Below are 21,792 nucleotides of genomic sequence, written 5' to 3' on the forward strand. Positions count from 1 at the left end.
GGCGCGATGCAACGCAACGTGTAAAAAGACAGTATAAGTCATTATAATCCGTAATTATGTCCCCACTGGATGCAACAAATGTCTCGTTTATAATGGGTTTTATTGTTTTTGTCTCGTCGCGCCGGGAAACGGCATCACAGTATGGTAAGGGGCGTAACATTTATGTCACACGCTTGAGGAATTCGGCCAATCACAACGCACTAGATAGCTGGCCAATCACAGCACACCTCGCTTTTCAAAACGATGAGCTTTGTAAAAATCGAGCGTTTAAGAAAGGCGGGGCATAGAGGAGAAACAATAATGTACAGTATGTGGAAAATAATGTGTTTTTTTAACCTTAAACCGCATAAACACATTTCATTACACCAAATACACCAAATAATCATATGACAGTCATATGACCCCTTTAAATAAATGAGCATGATAATATCATGTATCGGCGATCTCACAGGCTGACGATATGACTAAGGAGCATATCGCCCAACACTATTGAGCTTGATTGTGAATTGCACTGCACTGTGTCGAGAAGCATGTGTAAATCTGTTGTCAGTGTATCGCAGCTAGTGAAAGTTGCACTGCACAGTTGTACAACGAATAAGCATGAAAAATTACACATATGAACTCATTCCCCCTCCGTTAGGGTGGAGACGGCAGTGATCTCTCCAACCAGAAAGCATGTTCTCTGCTTTTCCTGCTTTTGCCTGTGGGATGAATGTGGATGAATGTGCCCAGCTGTATGTGTGGGAGTTTTGTTCAGGAGGACTCAGTGAGTGGAGGGTTTAGCTTAGTGATAACGCAAGTTTTTTTTAGCATGATTTGAGCTAAAGAAGCTAGATTTTAATGCTGAGTTATGTCTATCAAATAATCAATGTTTATTTAATTTGTATAGAAATTCTAAATGAAAAGACAAATCAGTATTTTTTACCCGTTTCAGCAGTGTTACAACAGTTCTTGCTCTGCTTCAGATTAACCAAATGTTGAAGGTTTTTTATTTGACACATACATATTACATGTGATGTAGTGCAATGAAATGGCTTCCCCTAGTTCCTTGTGTCCCACAGTGCAACAACAACAACAACAACAACAATAATAGACTATCAAGAATATGACGTGAACCCACCCCTGAATGTCATTTAGATGAAAAGATTTCTATTTTGAATAAATGCTGTAATGTTTTAACTTTTTATTCATCAAAGAATCCTGAAAAAATTATCACAGGTTCCCAAAAAAATATTAAGCAGCACGTCTGTTTCCAACATTGTTAATAAATCAGCATATTGATATGATTTCTGAAGGAATAATGTGACACTGAAGACTTGAGTTATGGCTGATAAAAATTCAGCTTCACCACCACTGGAATAAATTATATTTTAAGGGATATTAAAATAGAAAATCATAATATTTCACAATATTATGTGATATTTCATAATATTATTACAATAGTACAAATAAATGCAGCCTTGATGAGCATAAGATACTTCAAAAATCAGTAAAAATCTTACTGATCCTAAACTCTTGAACAGTAGTGCATATGTATGTCATTCTTATTTTGCCTTTTGACATTTATTTGTGAATTTATATGTCATGGCATGTCATTTTTAATTTTTATATTTTTCTGTGCTTTTATGTCTCTATAATGTGCTATAAAATAGAAAACTGTGGCCACTTTACATGAGTAAGCCGGAAAATGGACCAGAATTTTTGCATAAAGGCAAATCACTTGTTCTGCAAGACTAGCCATGTAGTGATAGTCAGACAATGAGGTAGTGTTTAGCTCATCTAGCTCAGCTCTCTCTCTCCCACACACATTCATCTGCATTCCTCTGCACCACAAATCATATGCATCCACTGTGCTTCATTGCCCATAGCATAACTGTTTGATTTTGCTTGTTTTAAATCTTTTTTCCAGTTTTTTAGAAATCTCAATATTTTATTGTGTATTGATAGCATAGTTACTCAATATTTTATATTAGTGAAAGGTGGAATGTCATATAGATTTTTTCCTACTGTTTGTCTTTGAAATATTGACATGGCAGAACACAGTAGAAAGTTAAAGCTGTCATGTGAAACTAAATGCTGTGTTTGAAACATGATGACTCATGGGATATTATGCAAGAAGGGAGTTTAGAATTGCTCTATTATACTCCTGCATAGGATTATGGGATGGGATTCTAAGATGGGATGTGCACCTCTTACACAAACACACACAGTACTTAGACCTGGTTAGACTGGTTTTCCTGCTTCTAGCACAAAAAGATTAAATAAGAAGAGACTTCAGCTTTTTCTGCTATTTTGCCACTTCTGCCCAATTAATGAAATTAATAGTAAATAAATGTTTTACTTCAATTAAAAAAAGCCTTAAAGTTAAAATCCAAAATATTAATATTGTGTTGACTTTTGTATTTTTTTGCCTTTCACTTCTAGATTTTAGACCATTGTGGCTTGACAGATCACGTCTTCAATCCCAGTAAACTGACATATGACCTCTTCTCTTTATGCATTTCTAATTTTTTCTCCCTAGTTTCTAACAAGCACCATTTTGTGGATGGCGGACTGCTTTACCAATTCAGGATGAATTTCCGGCGGAGGCGGCGACTGATAGAGCTTTTGAACGAGCGTTGTCGCAGCATACCGGAGAACCATGACAGCCCTTTCTGTCTGCGCAAACAGGGCTCTGAGGGGGGAAACACCAGCTTCCTTTCAGGTTAGTCCACGATCATAAAGGTAATCTGTAGAATGCGTGCACAACGGTGTTCATTACACCCAGTAGTTTGTGATATTGATTTTTAGATTTAGTGGACACAGCTGTGGTCATTTACAGTGGCAGGTAGACAATGAACTTCTGGATGTGGTCTCATGCATTTTAATTTGCTGTTGATGCACTGCACGTGTAGATAATGAAGGACAACCAAAATCAATTTCAATGTAGTAAGGAAGTTGCTGAAAGGACACACCGTGAGCTCACATGTGAAGAAGTGCATCATCTGGAAAACATTGCTTTCAGTTTGAAGTGCTATATTTGAGTACAAACATCTAATAAGTTGAAAGGAGACTCGCTAGTGTCAATTGATTTAAAAAAATAATAATATTTTGAATATAAATAATAAAATAATTTTCAATAATTTTTAATAATATTTAATATGTAATAAAATGTCTAATAACATGTAATACATTCTCAAATATTATAATAATGAGATGCATTACATTATGTGCAAGCATATAAGCAAATAAATCCAGTGAATTGCATACATTAATATTTGATGACAAAAAAGCCCATAAATGAAGATTATTCAAATACATTACATTACTGTGACAGGCAAGTACTGCACTGAATATCAATTTATAATTTTTTAATATTGAATTTAAAAAAAAATAATATTTAATAAAATATGTAATAGATGTTTATTATTTCAAATAATCAAATGCATTACATTATAATCAAGCGTAAGCACAAATAAATCACAATGAAGCAAAAGTCCCTAAATTAATATTTTCAAAGACATTGTATTATTGTGACAGACGAATACAGCATTAAATGAACACTACGAAAAGCTTTTACTAGTCCTCAATCCACCATTTTGATTGACAGTTTTATTTTTAGTTGTTCTTACAGCCTGTGAATGCTTATGTGTGCTTACTATAGCTTTCAGGTGAGGGTTCACAGAGTTTTTGTACTCAAAGTATTAAATGCGTTCAAATAGGGAAGGTTGTAGTTTCTGATCTCCACAGATTTTTTCAGACTTGTTGAGGGAGTTAAAGGGTTAGCTCACCCAAAAATGAAAATTAGCCCACAAAAATTTAAAATTACTCACCCTCAAGTCATCCTAGGTGTATATGACTTTCTTCTTTCAGACGAATCCAGTAGAGGAAGAATTGTCTTTGATCTTTCAAGCTGTTTAATGCCACTCAGCAGGTGTTGCATGTATCAGTCCAAAAGAAGTTAAATAAAAAGCGCCCATCCATAAAAAAAACGTCTCACATGGCTCCGGAGGGGGGAACAAAGGCCTCCTGTAGCGAATCGATGCGTTTTTGTATTTTTTAAACGCATCGATTCGCTACAGGAGGCCTTTGTTCACCCCCCGGAGCCGTGTGAGACACTTTTTCTTTTTATGGATGGGCGCTTTTTATTGAACTTCTTTTGGACTGATGCATGCAATACCCGCTGAGTGCCTCCGACTGGATTCGTCTGAAAGGAGAAAGTCATATACACCTAGGATGCCTTGAGGGTGAATAATTTGTGGGCTAATTTTCATTTTTGGGTGAACTAACCCTTTAATGTGCCAGATCTGAAGTATGTGAAAGGTGAACATGCAAAGACAAGCAAGTGTAACATGTCCCTTTTGCCCAGTTTTCCATTTTTAATATTCCATTTTAGTTAATTTGTCAATATTACTCAGTATTATATATGTACCCTCAGTTTTTCAAACTGCTTTTTTTTCTCTTTTGTTTAGATTTACAAAATTTAGATTCATGCTAGTGTTTTAACACATAGTATTATACTAGACAAAGCTAGAATATAGCCCTTAATCATGTTGAATAATGAACTATAGTAAATGTAAACTCAGATTCAGTTTCAGATCAAGTGTTTTTCAGTATTGGCCTGTAGATTCAGTATCACGAGTCAGTAGAGGAAGTTAGTTCAGTGCGTCTTGGGACTGGGCCTCTCTGGTTCCTCTTCTTAGAGCGGAATAAAATATGAACTCTAATTTTCCATGCGCCTGTGGTGTGTGTACTATATGTATGGTGTGCCTTTGTATAAGTGCATAAATTCAAGTTTTATAACTGCCAATCAGGTAGATTAGTACACAACACTTTTTATTTTTTACTGCATGTTTTGATGGCAATATAATCAGTGTTTTTTTTTAGACGACAGTATAATTTGTTTATTAATTATTTGTTATTATTTATAATTTCACAATGATATTACTCAAAATAAATAAAATATTGAAAAAAATAAGATGGAATTATTTATTAATTTATTTTCTTATTTATATTTATGGATTTATTTAGTTATATACTAAAATAAAAATTTATAACTTTATAATAAAATTGTAAATAAATAAAGCATTTTCAGTTGACCAATGATTAGCCATTTATTTAACTGATGTTTAAAAAGACTTACTTTTCTAAGAATAAATGAACATGAAATATTTTGATAATTTCTATACATTTTATTTATTTGTATTAACATTAATTTCTTTCTTCACATTCTAGTTTGACATCGTACCCGAAGTTAATAAAGTACAGTTTTTTTTTTTAGTTATAAAAATGTGAAGAGTGGTAGTGTTAACGTTTATCTATAATTAGCTCTATATAAAGCTAGAAGTCTAACGTATGTCTATTTTGATAGCTAGCTATAAACCTGTATGTGTGTTCTTTATTTGATGCTTTTTGCCATACAATACATTTATGTTAAAGGGGTCATATGATGCTGCTAAAAAGAACATTATTTTGTGTATTTGGTGTAATGAAATGTGTTTATGCGGTTTAAAGTTAAAAAAACAACACTAACAGATGTTAGGCCTTCGTCTGAACTGTTATTTCAGTTAGTAAATGCACACAAAATGGATGTTTACATTCCATAACATTATCTACACTGCACTATTGGAATGATATTTTGAGCTGGGAGAAGTGTTGCGTGTGTATTTTAACTGATCTCTATTCTCTCTCTCTCACTTGCTCTTATCAAGTCTATCTAACCTTATTTCTGTCTTTCTCAATCTCCTTCCCCTCAGTGAGCCCCACTAAAGAGATAAAGGTGGTGTCGGCTGTACGGAGGAGCAGTATGAGCAGTAGTTGTGGCAGCAGCGGTTACTATAGCAGCAGCCCCACACTCAGCAGCAGCCCCCCTGTGCTCTGCAACCCAAAGTCTGGTAAGAAAAGCCCCCTTCTGTGCTCAAACACTCCATATATGTCAACTAATTTGGGTATTTCAACACAAAAAATGACGCACATCATCTTTAAGTAGGCAAATCAGGTCAGTTTTGATTTCTTGCTGTCTTGACACTTCCTAACCTTCATGTTTACATTAGCATGCCAACTAGCGTTAGCTTTAGCACTTGTTACACTCTGCTCTCTTTTTATGGTTAAATCAAATGGCCCTACTTCTTATAGCACTGTGCATTTGTCAAGCCGCAGACGGCTTACTGAGATTCCGTAACCACATGCTGCTCTTTGTGGGCTCATAGGTGAAATGATCCGAAATGATGAATTGCTAAGGCAACCCTCTACGCACATCGTGGCAATATAATCGCCATTGGCTAGTAAATTTTTTTGTTTACTTGCCAGACTGATATACTATTTTACACACACACACACATACTTGTGTTTGTGGTTTACGGGGACCCTCCATAGGCGTAATGGTTTTTATACTGTACAAACTGTATTTTATATTGCCCTACACCAACCCTACACCTCTAAACCTACCCCTCACAGGAAACTGCTGGCAATTTTTGAATTTCATAAAACACCGTTTTGTATGTTTTTTAAGCCTTTTGTTTTACGGGGACACAGGAAGTGTCCTCATAAACCATGTTTACGTTGTAGTACCCATGTCATTATACACATTTGTGTCCTCATAAACCATATATACCTGTACACACATACACACACACACGCGTTTACTTAGCTATCTAAATGGGGACATTACATAGACTTCTACTGTTCTTATATACAGATAGTTATACACTTTTTAACCTAAACCCACCCCTACCCCTAACCCTACCCCTCACAGAACACTTTCTGCATTTTTACCATTTCAAAAGTAAAAAAAAACTTTGTTTACTTTATTTTTATAACAGTTTTACAAGCTCGAACTGATTTGCTGAAATCAAAACAGGGACGGTAATAGATGAGCGCCAGCCAACAAGAGCTGTTTGCGCATTAGCTCCGCCCACTGCTGAGAAACCGGCATATCTTCTGCTTGTTCTTAAAAACTGAGTAATTCTAAATGAACTCTGTTATTTTGACAGGAAAATACAACAAAGAATATGGTTTACATGTAGCGCGTCGATTCAGCGTGGTATGCAAGACTCTCGCTCTCTCTCTTTGCATGTGTGAGAAACACAGCGCTATCAGTAAAGCGACGGCGAGTCGTGTGCCTTCACACTAGTTTACGGTACGTCAAATACAGGTGCGCTGCGTGCTACATACTGCGCATCCATTGAGTACATGACATGATCCATTGAGCGCATCAAAATAGTACAGATCGTTTGACGGAGAGTGAAACTCTCAAGCGCTCAGTCAGCGTGTTTATCGAGTGAAAATCTGTGTTGAACGCCTCTCACACACATACTGGCGTGTAAAATCTAAGAATGTATCAGCCAATGGCTAATGTTAGACATTATTTAGTCGCCCAGAGTAAGATTTAGTCGCATATGCGAGTGATTTACTCGCAATGTAGAGGGTTGTAAGGATTGCTTTAGCTTTCTCAAGGATTTGTTTGTGGTGTGTTACTGTTCCTTTAACAGAACATGCTGTGTAGAGCGTGTCGTATATCTGCAGCAGATACCGTTAGACGTCTACTGTGTTTCTAAAGAGCTCCGTGGGTGGGTCAGAAGGTTGTGTGTTTGTGTGCTTTCAGGCCATAAAGCCACATCAGCTAGTTCTCCCTCTGTTCCGTTTGGCCTTCCTCCACTGTAATTGTGTTTGTTGACAGTAATTCTGAGAGGCGTCGGCCGTGTAGTTCCCATGAACTTTTTCACCCCTCTGACAGAGATTCTTCTTGTTAACTTGTATCAGAAGAATGAGTTAACAAGATTATATTAAAAGGAATAGTTCACACGGTAGATCAATAGTTCCGAATTTCCTTGGTATTGTAATAGTGTGGTCACATTCACCGTTGCTCTCTGAAATTTTGTAGGCGAAATCCAATCATTATTCTTTGTTATACTACAGGGCTGTTGAACGCTTGAATCTGATTGGTTGACGAACGTTCTAAGGTGTGCAATTATTTTCTGGGAAATGGACGGCTAAAGTAGTTCCAGGCAGGCCTTACATGTCCATATCACTTCGCCAAATGATTTCAGTTTCAACAGTCCTTGCAGCCTACAACAGCAAAAGAACCAAAACCCACAATGACACTGACCAAGCAATGTACGGAAAGCACTGCTGTCGTTTTCCCGCTCTCTCTCCCATACAAACGCACACACATACAGTACAGACACACACCACACAGAAACGTGTTGTTAGCGCTGCTCTGAACATTTTATCAATAAAATAAATATGAACTTAAAAGCTACAGAACATTTCTCACTAGCAAGGTAATACAGTGCTGTTCTTGAAACAGATGAACTTACAGTTTCGCTAATAGTAGAGACGCTGCTGCCGAACACTGTTGAGATGCACAAACTCAGAGGTAATTCACACACGCGTAATTCTTTCTCTCTCTCTCTAATAACTTAATTATTAACTGCATTAGTCTACTATCAACGGCTCAAGCCTCCATTACTAAGTCTAAAATTCCGTTTTGGAATTAGCAAAGTTGCATTAAAGTTACGTTTTGGAAGCGTGGGATGAAATGCTTAAGACATTAGTTCTACACGCAAGAGCATTTTAAGAACAAAAACCTGACGAATGTCTTGAAATACATCATCTGAACAATGTCTTTAGGTGTGGTAACCGTAGTTTAAGGGGAATAATTGACTCTGGTCCGTTGAATAATTAGAAAATAACACACACATCTGACGCTTCGTGTCGTAGCCGCATCACCACCTGGGCTGTGCATTATTTTCTAATAATTCAAAGAGCCGTCATCAATTACTCCTTAAATAATGTTTCCCTCCACCAAATCTCCAAAATGTACTATCAAAGTGGTATGGGGTTCAATTATGGTACCGGTACGACAATGCCATTTGAGACAAAACACAAGTGTGTCGATTGTATGACTTCAGTAGGCTTCTATATATAATATTTATTAAATAAAATTTCTCCTTTTGTGCTCATCGAGAAAAAAAGTCCTACAGCTTTAGAATGAGTAAATAATGACAGACTTTTCAGTTTTGGGTGAGCAATCCCTTGATCTCACATTATATTGAAGCTCCTCTCAGGGTGAGTGAAGGTGTTATCTTGATTACTCGATGATGTTGTCTATCACTGCCCAGTGACTAATAACAAATAAATCTGAGAAAAAATAATTGGAACTGATTGTAAAATACATGTTCTCTTTACCCTTATTTTACTATCTCAATCTGTTTTATCCAACTCTATCTCCTAATCTGAGTGAGTGTTTGTGTGTGTAGTAAACTCTCTGACCCATAAAAACTCTCAAGCTGAGAACTTTGAACACTAGTAGTACACGAGTAGTGTGTGTGTGTGTGTGTGTGTGTGTGTGTGTGTGTGTGTGTTTATGTGTGTTTATGTGTGTATGTGTATGAGAGAGCCTGGCAAGAACACATCGTCCCCTTCAGGAAAGGCAAGGAGCACAGCCAGAAGGCAGAGAGACAGAAGGACATTTTATACGCACAAACTCAGGGTCCTCCTCCTTCTCTTCCTCCTCTTCCACCACCAAATTAGAACATTGGCCTCCATGGCGATCCAAGGCGAGCCTAAAGCATGCCTGCAATGAAGCATTCCACACCTAGCACATGACTCAGCCTTCACTTTACCACAGCACAGCTCCCACTCTGCACTGCCCCAGTACAGTGAGGCCCACTGTTGAAACCAGACCTGTTTTTTGTCCAACAATAACGTAGATCCAAAATGCAATCTGTCATCAGAGCATTCAGCATTATAACATGTTGTACATTTTGAATTTGTGAAGAAAATAGGCTGCTTTTCCATGTTCTGGGTTTGGCAGGGCTGTTGCCTGCCTCTGATTGGTCAATTTTCTCATCCAGTCCTGGGATTATTGAGGTCACCTCCCAAAATGGATAAGAAAAAAATGAAAAAGTGAATGAGAGAGAATGAGAGAAACACATTGAGGCACGATACTTATACACTTTTTGTTGGCATGTTATATAAATATTCTCTCTCTCTCTCTCTCACACACACACACACACACACACACACACACACATAATCCTTTCTCCCTGCGTTATAAAGGATGTGGCATTGTGTGCGAAATTTTTCAGGCATGTACAGAGTGACTTTGAAAGGGAAATGGAAAGGGCCTCGTAGTTAAGAAAATACATGGCCTTGTGTTCCCTATATGCACACATACAGTGGATGTTCTTTAAACGGATAGTTCACCCTAAAACAAACATCTGTCCTTGTTTACTCACCCTAATGTCATTCTTAGCTTGCATGCTTTTCATTTTTTGCCATTAATAGTGATCTTGTCTGTCAAGACCCAAACTTGACAAATACACACCAAATACGTAGTCTGTATCAAAGTCAACTTTAATTAAATATTTTAACCATATTTTCTTTATTTTTCATATTATTACAGTTTCAATATTCATTCTGCTTTCTAAATTTAGATGATTAATACGGATTATTTTATTTAGTTTTTAACAAAAACGAAATATATTTTTTTATTTTATAAAATTTAAAATTGTCCATGTACATATGATCAGAGATCAACATACAAGTTTCATCTTGCGATTGATACTAACTTGTTTACTGAGTGTTGCAAGGCAATATTTTAGGAATAAGCCAATAAATAAGAAATTATTTGATCAAAATACAGTAATATTGTAAAATATTATTATAATTGAAAATAACTGTTTCTATATTCATTGAATTAATATTCATTGTAGACTCTACCTTTTTTGATATTTGCAATGTCCTTGTTACTACTCTATAAATTGTAGTAGTCAGTATTTGTCAGTAGCTGTGGAGTTGGATCCTGGATTGTGACCTAGTGGTTCAGTGTTGGCTCACTTATTACATTACTGATGAAGAGATCAGGCTGATTAGAACCTCTTGTGCTAAATTAGACCATCACAGTGATGCCACAACCTCATTACTTCACTAAACACAAACCTTCGTTACAGCTTAATTACTGTCTTTCTCACTGTGTCTCTGAAGAAGTACTTTTTTTTCAGGATGTTTTGATGTCGACTTTTTAAATGAGGGATTATGGACTGCAGTATTACATAATGCAAGGAGTAAAGTAATGAATTAATAGTGAATCAAACTCATTGTTGTTGCAGTGAATAGAGAAACCTGATTCTTTTATACCATGTGTTAAATAGTCACATGATGTTTTACTGTCATGAAAATGGGCCTAGAGTTCATGACTGAGGAACATTGTGTGTATATTATTTACAGTGCTGAAGAGACAAGTGAGCCCAGAGGAACTTCAGGCTCCTGGTGGACCTTACATAAAGAAGACATTCACAGTAAGTCACTCACTCACACACACACACACACACACACACACACACACACACACACTCCTGCCAAATGTGCTCAGGCTCCAAGCTCTAATTGCATAATTTACTATGTTTGGTTCTGAGAAAGTTCAGAACTAAAAATAGCGAGAGGAAGTTTTTCCTCAGATGCATGTGGCGGTGATTCTAACCCTCAACTTGATCAACAGGAAACTCCAACTGCAATTTAGGAGCCTTTGAAATTCAGCTGTCATGTACCTAACTGTGTCTTGTCATGTATTACATGATTCTTGTCATGTATTATGAATAAATTGTATCCACTGATAGTGCCGTTTAAAATCAGTGCTGAATGCAATATGCACAACAATATATAACAATATGCTCTGACAACCATTTTTAAACCATATTGCTCCACCACTGCAGTACTGACATCTGAATTGAATTTTTTAAATGACCAAATATATATATATACACAATCTTAAGTTAATGTGTTTGGATGTATGTGTTTGCAGATTGTGGGAGACGCAGTGGGCTGGGGATTCGTGGTGAGAGGAAGTAAACCCTGCCACATCCAGGCAGTGGACCCTGGCGGACCCGCTGCAGCAGTGGGAATGAAGGTACAGTAGTCATCCTGCAAAAGGAAATTGATTGTAGTGAGAAAACATTATGTCCATATTTTATTCTATTCTGTCCCATTTTACAGGGATGCAAACTAATAAGCCAATAGTTATTTTCAAGGTATGGCCAATAACCGATAAATGGACACAACCCACTCCGATGGCTCTTTAAGGGATAGTTCATACAAAAATGAAAATTTGCTGTTAATTTACTCACCCTTAGGCCATTCAAGATGTAGGCGACTTTCTTCAGTAAAACACAAAAGATAATTTTTTAGATGAACCCATGATCCTTGGTCATTTGTAATATGCAAGTCAGTGGGTGCCGTCATTTTGAGAGTCGATAAAATAGGTACAGTTATACAGAGCTGGGTAGATTACTTACTAAATGTAGTCCATTACTGATTCCAAATTACATGACAAAAATTGTAGTTACATTACACATTTTAGGTAATATAATCAGAGCTTTTTGATTGCTTTTAGATTACTTTTGACCAAACTCATTTATCACATTGATTTAAATAGAATCATGTTGTACCATATGTATATAAAAATACAAAGAGTAAGAAAATATATTCCATTCGTTGTAATTAACAACATGAAGTGCATTAAACATTACATTACGTCAAGGTTTCCCAGACTGGGGTTCGTAAAGGAACTGGAGGGGGTTTGTGAGTTTAATGAAAAGCTAAAAATTAATTAAATCATAAAAATGTAACATTAAAATAAATCATTTTAAAATAACAAATCAAAATAAAACACTTACTAAAAAATGCGTGTCATGTGACCATCAACCAATGTTAGAGAACCGTGAACATGCAAATGTGATACTTAATTATTAAAATATTCACGACACGAAGCGGAGAAACCACGGCTTCTTGGGGCTTATTGCTTTATTTTAAAATGTCAGGGGTACTTCAAGTAAATATATTTGGTGAAAGAGGTTCAGATGACAAAAATGTTTGTGAATGCCTGCATTACACTTAAATAAGAAATAATGTGAATTTGTGCATTTTAAAAGACAAAAGCCTTCCAAAGACAATAGTAATACATGGTTAAATAACCTACTGAGTGATAATTCAAATAAAAAATCAATGTGTTCATCAGTAGTTAATGCAATGTTGAAACACTTCTTAAACCTGAAATGATTTTTGTAAATCTAGTGGTCAAATGCTGTACAGTATAGCTAACTGACTAGTGACTGGTCTTTGTGTGAATGTCCACAAAACTGGAAAACTTTCTGAATGTATATAAGCTATTTTATATAGGCTAATTAAGAAAGGAACATTTAAAAGATGAAAAAGAAGAATGATGGAGAATCAATAAATTATGAAGAATTTATTGCTATTGTGTAAATAATATGTAATCATGTAATCAATAAAAAAGTAACTGTAGTCTGATTACGAGTTTTTAAAAATGTAATTTAATCTAATTACAAGTACTTATTTTTTGGAATCTGATTACATGTAATCAGTTACTACCCAGCTCTGCAGGTACATTATAATGCAAAATTAACACCTGCAGCTCCTGACAATATATTGGGTTTAGTCGGTTTATATTATATCGCGCATATGTCATCATGCGACTGAAAGCTTGAGCTCCAGGACCATTTGCTTGAGGTTGTGGATTACTAATGTTTAATAATTAATAATGTTTTTCATGGGCGAAATCCAATAATTTCAATAGAAAGCCACGTGATTGTGAATTTCATATTTCATATTTCATTTTACACTGATTTTGCACCGGGTCAAGTAGGTCATGCAAATTTACCATGCTGGCCAACGGAAAGCTTCTTGGTTTTGAAGGTGACTTCTGTGTGAGCTGTGCATCATAAATCGCTACACTATTGACAATAAACAATGGATTTTTTTTCACCAAAATTTCACTGTGACCGCACCTTTGAGGGAAAGTGCTTTTTATGAAATAGTGCTCGTACAGGGTTTAGTTTTGCCATATTACATTGCTATTCCTTTAAGTTAATGCTAGATTATGATCTAAGAGATAGAGATAGATAGAGATGATAGAGATTACAAAATACTCAACTACACTAACCTACCCACAGTCATTTAGGTTTGACCTTAAGCACAGTACACTGAGTAAAGCAATCATAAGCAATCATACGGAGTGGAGAAATCATAATGTTCTTTGGTTGCTGATGTGAGTACATTCACCTCAAGAACACTCAAAATATAGCCTGTTTTCCAGATGTTTCTTCATGCATACTGGATGTGTGTGTGTCTAATTTACAGTAGTGACAGATGGAATAATACCTGCCATTTAAACAGTGACCCTAATTTACACCCATAATGAACCATTATGGTTATGCAACTTAAAAAACAAAAACAAAAAAACTACTCCCTCAGCGTCACTTCTGAATGCTCATTACATATGGTCATGTTTGCAGACTGAGAATGTGCTTAGTCTGTTTCTGAGCTAAAACCGTTCTGCTATTTAAAGACAGAGGCTGTAATGCTGCACCTGCCCTGCTCTCGGTGTCATCTTTTTGTTGTAATGAACATTGTTGCATTTAGATTTATTATTTATTATATATAATAAAGTAGAATAAATGTTGAAACAAAGTGTTATTTTATTTGATTTTAGAAAAGGGAAAGACCTGTTAGTGTTTAATTCTGTTATGTTTAAATAGGTTCTGTTCTTTTAAGTTTTTGTGGTTACCATTGTGCTGAAGAGTACAGCTTGTGGTTAGGTTACATAAAGGTATAGACTACACTGTATGTTGCTCTATGAGCAAACACTTAATGCCACTGACAAGTAATATCTTAATTGTTCAATAAATTTACATGCAAAATTAGCTACATTTAGGATGTGCTATACTAGCTGTTATTTTGAAGTGATAAAAATAAGATCAGTTGGTTCCAGGGCAGTGAGGGCACCACTCAATTTATGAGTGAATTATATTAAAACTAGTTGGAACTATTTCATTTTTAAGATTAAAAATGGTGTTTATGCTACAAATGGCTTAAAAAATGGTGTTTATGCTACAAGTGATTAAGTTCCTGTTGGTTGAACATAATTTCATTAGAAGCTGTCATAACTCAAAAAGACGGATGTAAACTGAGCCAAGCATTTGTTTTTAGGGTGTACCTCTTAGCACAAAGATTACAACTGCTGAGTTGTACACATGCACCAGTGAACAAATGATGCCAAAACAGATGTTTTGAACACATGCTGACAATTAAGCAAAATGGCAAGCTTTCAAATGTTGCTTATTTATCCCTTGATGCTCATAACGGTAATGGTATGACTCCTTTCTGATGGTAGTGCCATTACGGGTTTACCAGGAAGGACATAAAGGCTATTACGTTATTCATTTGCAGAACCTCTCCGAGATTTAATATAGCTGATTTTAAAAAGCACTCCTTTACTGTTCTCCTGAAAGGTGTAATTGTGTCATGTTGCTGTTCTGAGAAAGATTATGATCCGTTTATTGTGTCATATATGTGGTTTATATGCTCTATATTCATTATGTTGTTTTTCAGCACTTTTATGTCTTTATCAAAGTACAAAAAGGGTGTATCAAGTGTAACCAAACATAAAAGTTTTGTTGTTTTGCCTCATTACAGTTTACTCATTCTCATCTCTACAGGTGTGTCAGTTTGTGATGGCGGTTAATGGAATGAATGTGCAGAATCTGGACTACAGGACTGTCAGCAACCTCATCCTCACTGGCCCCAGAACAGTGTTCATGGAGGTTATGGAGAAAGCAGAATACTGAAGACGAGCTCACAACAGCTCTTTAGTGTTTCTGTTCTTCTCTATCTCTTTCTCTTTGCTGGACTTTCTTCAGTGGGTCAATGTTCTATTCAATGGAATGTTCAGAGAAGTGAACTCTTGATTCCGTTCATCATTTTGATTCAAACCATTAGCTTAAAGAGCATGACACTAATCCATGCTTTGAAATCCATGCCTCCCATTGGCTCCTCATTGACTGTTACGGGTCCATGTCAGTTAAGACTGTAACTGGACAGATTATGGGAAAAGCAGCTGCCAAATATCATTTTTAACTGAACCGAAGCATTTAAAACACTCTTGGTAGGTTTGCAGAACCAGTGCCAAACTAATATATGTGTGCCATTCAGGTGAGTGCACAATTCAGGGCTCTTTTACGACTGTTTCATCATTTAGAGTTTAGGCTGTGAGATTTGGAGAGTAAAGGAATACAACATTGTATCAGGTATTTTTTGACTTTGGTTAATTAATGGCATTACATTGTGTGGTTAGTTTTAAATAACTATTTTATCCCTGTCATGCTTGCCGGGACTTAGTAAAATAATATATATTGACATCCATCCAAATGCAGGGGACAGCCAACAACAGCACTTACAGACTTTAAGTGAAACTTGAGAGTGAATGTTTAAAACGCTACGCACATCTGAAAGATGCTGTTGTACTGTAACTCATGTCTTGTTTTAAAAGTATCTTGTGAAAGTAGTTTAAAGTTTCTGTCTTTTGTCTAAATGCCATCAAAAAGGCCAGTAGTTACCTGTATAATGCTAATATTATATGACAGCATTGAAAATATCATTTTATAAAAGAGTTACGGCAGAAATGTTGTGTGCTTTACACAAGTTTGAGAACGCAGACAATTTAATAATGTGCATTATTATTCCGGATGTGTTTTTTTTCAGGTAAGTTGCTATTGACTTTAACTAACCAGCTTAGTGATTATCTTCAAACCTTTAAACTCTTGGTCCACTTTAACAGAGGTTGATATGAAAGAGAAAAGTGGCCTAAAAAACGCTAATTATGAATTGTGGTCACGGTCAGAGACATTTCGGAACACAACAATGCTCAAAACTGAGTTGTGTGTCTATACGAGTCTGCTTTCATGTACTTGCGTAGAGTATTTTTCGGGCCTTACTCTTTTAACTTTAAAACTTACTGCCATGAAAAATGTAGAATAGTCATGTAGTGTCTTTATAGAGTAAATCAGTCGATAAGACAACAGTCTATGAATTCACTCACCAAATTATGTAACTAGTTTAAGAAATACATTTGTAATTCTATCTAAGGATTTATTAGACAAATTGGAAATATACAGTAGTGCTGTATATGCAAACTCCTATATGCATGTGTATTGTACAAAGCAGGCATCTGTGTAAGACATGTCATGACAAAACATGTCTATAATGTGCTCATCTTCCACATATTCCTCTGTGGAATTTTTTTTCTTTCTTTTTTTTTTTTGCTGGTTGCTTATTGTGCATTGATACTCATTTGTATCAATGAGAATGACAAACAAGAGTCGCATGATGATCTTTTGTTTTTAATGGAAGTAAGCTTGAAACTTCTGCCTTAATGACATGTATTGTGCTGCTAATTTTCACAGATGGTCACGTAACATCAATAAAGGTAAAGTCCTCATTTAAAGACAGTATAGCTGAAGATTTTGGGGGTGATAATGACAATCAGCATCAAGGTAGTCTGTTAAATACTGGGCCAGATATGTGGCACATCTTCCTCACTGCCGGAAGTCTGAGCTAATCTAATAATTCTACAGTTCTTCTATCTTTTGTTCTGAAAAAGAAAAACTGGAGTTCAGTGCAGCTGAGTGCAATGCACATGTGTCTGTTTAAAGGGATAGTTCACCGCCAAAAAATGAAAATTCTGTCAACATTTACTCAACCTCAAGTTGTTCCAAACCTGGATGGGTTCGTTTCTTCTGTTGAACACAACAGAAGTTTTGGGCAAACTATCCCAAGGAGTAAACTCATGGTACCATAGTATTTCTTTGTGCAGCTTTAAATCATGATTAGTGTGTTTTCATAAATGTTTTATTAAACGCCTTGATTTCATTTAAAAACCGTCTTCTGTGTCTTTAAACCACACAATTCTTAAAACCCACATAATTCATATCCGTAATCTCTCTCTCTATTAAATTTTATTACTAATTATTTTATTGTAACATTTTCAAGCGGGCATGGACTCCACAGGTTAGTGATAAAACCTAAAATATTCTGTATAGGCTACTTCTAATTAAAATTTGAATGCCAGATTTTCAGTGCGGCCTCAGACTTTTGGACCCCATGTGTATTACTCAACTGTATACCACATGTATTCATAACCAGAGACAATAACTGTATCTTCCCACATGCATTTTGTGTACAGAGATAACTTAATGCTGTTGACATCCTGAATTATTTAGGTTTACTAGTGCCACCTGTTGGTTAACGAGACTTTGCGTATTTTTATTCATTTTCGAGCTCCAAACGTTGAGGTAAATGTACCGTTTACTGTTACTGTTAGATTTTAATGTCTTTTTTTTTTTTTTTTTTTTGTCGTTTAGGAGTAACAGTAGACCCATAATTGATTGTCCAGTTCTTTATCGTATCGCTAGAGGGCAGTGTTACTCTTTGCCTCCTCTGATATGACGTTCACTTCACTTTAATTCCGTTGTATTAAAAGTTATATATATTGATCGTCAGCAGCCAGAACAATGTCAAGACGACATTCCTTTAAACAACTGACCTACTGTGTAATCTTCTTTGTTAACGCCACGTTATAAATGTTCCACGTTTTTCCATTTCCTGTCTACATGCTTCCTACTGAGGCAATGCGCCTTTCCACGATCTTTTAAAGTGCTCTTCTGTTTTAGTATATTAATCTTACCTGTTGTCTGAATGAAACATAATGCAACCACATTAATTTTTCCTCCCTTTCCCTTCAAGCAAAGCTTAAATTTGCTCTGGCTGTAGGAGTAGACAAAGTGAGTTGTGAGTGTTGAAAAGAGGATCTTGGGTAATTCCCTGCACACTAAGGTAAGAGCAAACAAACAGACATTTAACCTCTGTCTTAAGTCAACCATCCCTTGCTGAGGCTGTTACCTGGGTTTAATAAGTAATACTGAGTTCATTTTTTTTCTCTACTCATTGTTAAGTATATAATTTTCTTCGTTAATCAAATCTGTCAGGAAAAGAGCTGAAAGATTTACAAGATGTGATTAGAACAGAACAAATAAATCATGATTATTGCAAATTAATTTAATGGGTGACTACAAACTATGTGACAGAACAGAAGTGCAACATGTGCATTGTTAAACTGCAGAAATGAAGCTGAAGTGAATCAAGAGCTTCAGAACAGCCACAAGTGACCATGCAAAGGTTTAATGTCCTAAAGCAGTGATTCTCAACCCTGGTCCTGGGCGCCCCCCAACACTGCACATTTGGTGTGTCTCCCTAATCAAACACACCTGATTCAACTCATTAGCTCATTAGAAGAAACTCCAGGACCTGAAATGGGTGTGTCAGACAAGGGAGACATACAAAATGAGCAGTGTTGGGGGGCGCCCAGGACCAGGGTTGAGAAACACTGTCCTAAAGCAATGATGATACCCAGAAGTGGGAGGGGAAGGGAGTCTAAATGCTTTCTTAGTTCAATAGGCTTCACAGTTCAGTGACAGCTGATGAATCTTATCAGATGCCAACCGCTCCTTATTTGATAGTCCCTCAGTCCCATTTCAAAACTCTGACCAACATGTTTCCAAAATATACAGTATATATATAAAACGAAAACACACACACACATTTATAGCATCAGTGGAAAAAATTATTTAACAAAAACAGAAAAAAAAATTCATGCATTCATTCATACATACTTACATTTATGCATTTGACAAACACTTTTATCCAAAGTGACTTAAATTGCATTATATATAATTGTATACATTGTATACATTTCTTCATTTTAACTTACATACATTGCCGTTACTCTTATACAGGCCACATACCCCTTGCGCTTTTATGAGCATAGAACATTGCCCAGCTCATTTATGCAAGATATCACTGTTCAACAGTGCAGTTATGTGCACTGATTACATTCACAGACGGTCTGTGGAAAATATTAACCTTTTATGTTAATGATGAATCTTTTGTGTAACCTCCTCACGGGCGAGTTGAGAGGACTGGGCAAATAACAATTGCCCCTTAAGGGCATGGCTCATCAGCCCCTTCATACTATTCAAAAGAGTCTGGAAATCTGCCAGATTTATATGAATATGCAAACTTGAGCCATATTTCATGTCCTTCCCAGTTTGCTAAGGGATGCCATATTAAATAAACACTGAGACAGGCATATTCACTTTATGGATCCAAACAGCTACTGGAATTTCAAAGATCGATATGCACTGGAATAGTCCATGCCACGGCCGTGACCCCTGTGAAGCCTCTGAGAATATTTGTGTTCTTTATTCCTAAAGACCTTTGATCATCTTTGAGAGGTGTGTCCATTTTGTTACGATGTGCATCTCTACAATTCAATCCATCCAAACATGGTGTGTGTGTGTGTGTGTGTGTTTGTGTGTGTGTGTGAAAACTGCCTTTATGTGCAAGCGTGCATCTGCTTGTGTGAACTGCTTTTTCCTGTATCCCCAGGGTCTCGCAGACTCCTCCACGCCATCATCTTTTGCCGTATCCCACGGTTAATTAGAAGTCGCTGAGTAATATAAGGTTCCTTTGGAGCCTTCTGAATGAACCCACTGATTAGCCCACAATGCCTCATTACGCTTGGCCTTGTCATTTGGGAATAAGCCATTCAGAGTTAAAGAGCTTACAGCCACTGCATCTCGCATCCAGGTGTCACTGCTCCAGTTCTGCGCTGACTGTACATTGAAGTTGATAAATGCTGTATACGCTGCAAGCTGGGCTGCTTTCAATGAGCCATTTATTCTGTGAAGACGTTTTTGAAAGTTTATAAGATTCTCTTCAAAATCTAAATGTCCTCTTTCTTTTGAAGGATGGGTTTGTGATAAAGTGTTGTACACTTTCCTGTACTTTAATGCTCAGCAATAAGCAAGAGTACAAGACTTGTCCTTAGGAGAGATTCAGAGTAGTTTAACACACTTCATGCACTTTTCAAACATATTTGCATTTTGTTATTGGTTGTAAATTTATATTTTCCAATCACGTTTGTTTGCACTGAAGTCAACCATGTGAACATAAACATATAGGACATTTGCATACTCTTATAACCTTCAGAAGCATGGTGGAGGATCGTATGGTGGGGTTTGATGAACCCTTGATCATCTCTGTAATATAATAACAGGTTTATATATATAATATATATATTTTGTAATATATTTATATATTAGTCATGCAAATGAAGCAGTTCATTCAGACTGTAAATCTGTGGTCTCATGGGAAGTGCTGCCAGTCAGATGGCCCATGGCAATCAAATAATGAATAATAATAGTCAAATATTCTTTCATCCCCATAACCAAGCAGAATGTGGATTTCAAGAATGTGGTTACACACATTTTAAGCTTTTATAACTTTGGAGAACCTTGGGCAAAAGAACACCAGTTTAGTACTCCATGATGATAAGAGGGCATTTTTGTAGATTTCTACACTAGGCTATAGAAGTGTAGACACTATTGCACTCTGGATTCTGTCCAATCAGCAACCTGCACGCAGTAACAAACATCTCACGCACAATCTCACATATCTTTCACATCTCCTCCTTTCAACAAGTCTTGTGTAAATACGGATAGCTTTGTTCTCTGCTCAGCTTGAACTGATATAAGAAGGTGCAGGTGTTACTGAAAGGATAAAAAGTTCTTCCGAAAGGTGTTTGGAAGTTCTTCTCACTGTGTTAGGGAGAGAAAAGAACACAAAGAAATACAATACGATGATCAATATAAAATACAGGTACTTTAAAAGAGAATGGAAGCGCATTGTTTTGAGATATTGAGGCTTTTACATTGAAACTGATAGCTGAACCCAGTGTGCAATTATGGAGTAGGCTATTTGAAAGGTCTGCCTCCCCAAATTAAGGTTTGAAAACCTTAAAAAAAGTTTTAAGAGAGTTTGTGTGTGTGTGTGTGTGTGTGTGTGTGTGCGTATATATATATATATATATATATATATATATATATATATACTATATAT

General features: G+C 36.2%; 1 protein-coding gene across 2 annotated transcripts in view; it reads left to right on the forward strand.

Annotated features, from left to right (window-relative positions):
* Nucleotides 1–17,146, forward strand: part of deptor (DEP domain containing MTOR-interacting protein) — a 33,647-nt gene extending 16,501 nt beyond the window's left edge. For both annotated transcript variants that reach the window (XM_016511106.1, XM_016511105.1), the window contains 5 exons: nt 2,522–2,704; nt 5,736–5,873; nt 11,212–11,282; nt 11,786–11,890; nt 15,498–17,146. In XM_016511106.1, coding sequence (XP_016366592.1) covers nt 2,522–2,704; nt 5,736–5,873; nt 11,212–11,282; nt 11,786–11,890; nt 15,498–15,626 — 626 coding nt within the window. In that variant the 3' untranslated portion in view covers nt 15,627–17,146. The remainder of the gene's footprint in view (nt 1–2,521; nt 2,705–5,735; nt 5,874–11,211; nt 11,283–11,785; nt 11,891–15,497) is intronic.
* Nucleotides 17,147–21,792: the final 4,646 nt, after the last annotated feature.

This window comes from Sinocyclocheilus rhinocerous, unplaced genomic scaffold, assembly GCF_001515625.1.
Source record: "Sinocyclocheilus rhinocerous isolate Xijiao unplaced genomic scaffold, SAMN03320098_v1.1 scaffold1046, whole genome shotgun sequence".
In the NCBI taxonomy this organism is placed as follows: Eukaryota; Metazoa; Chordata; class Actinopteri; order Cypriniformes; family Cyprinidae; genus Sinocyclocheilus; species Sinocyclocheilus rhinocerous.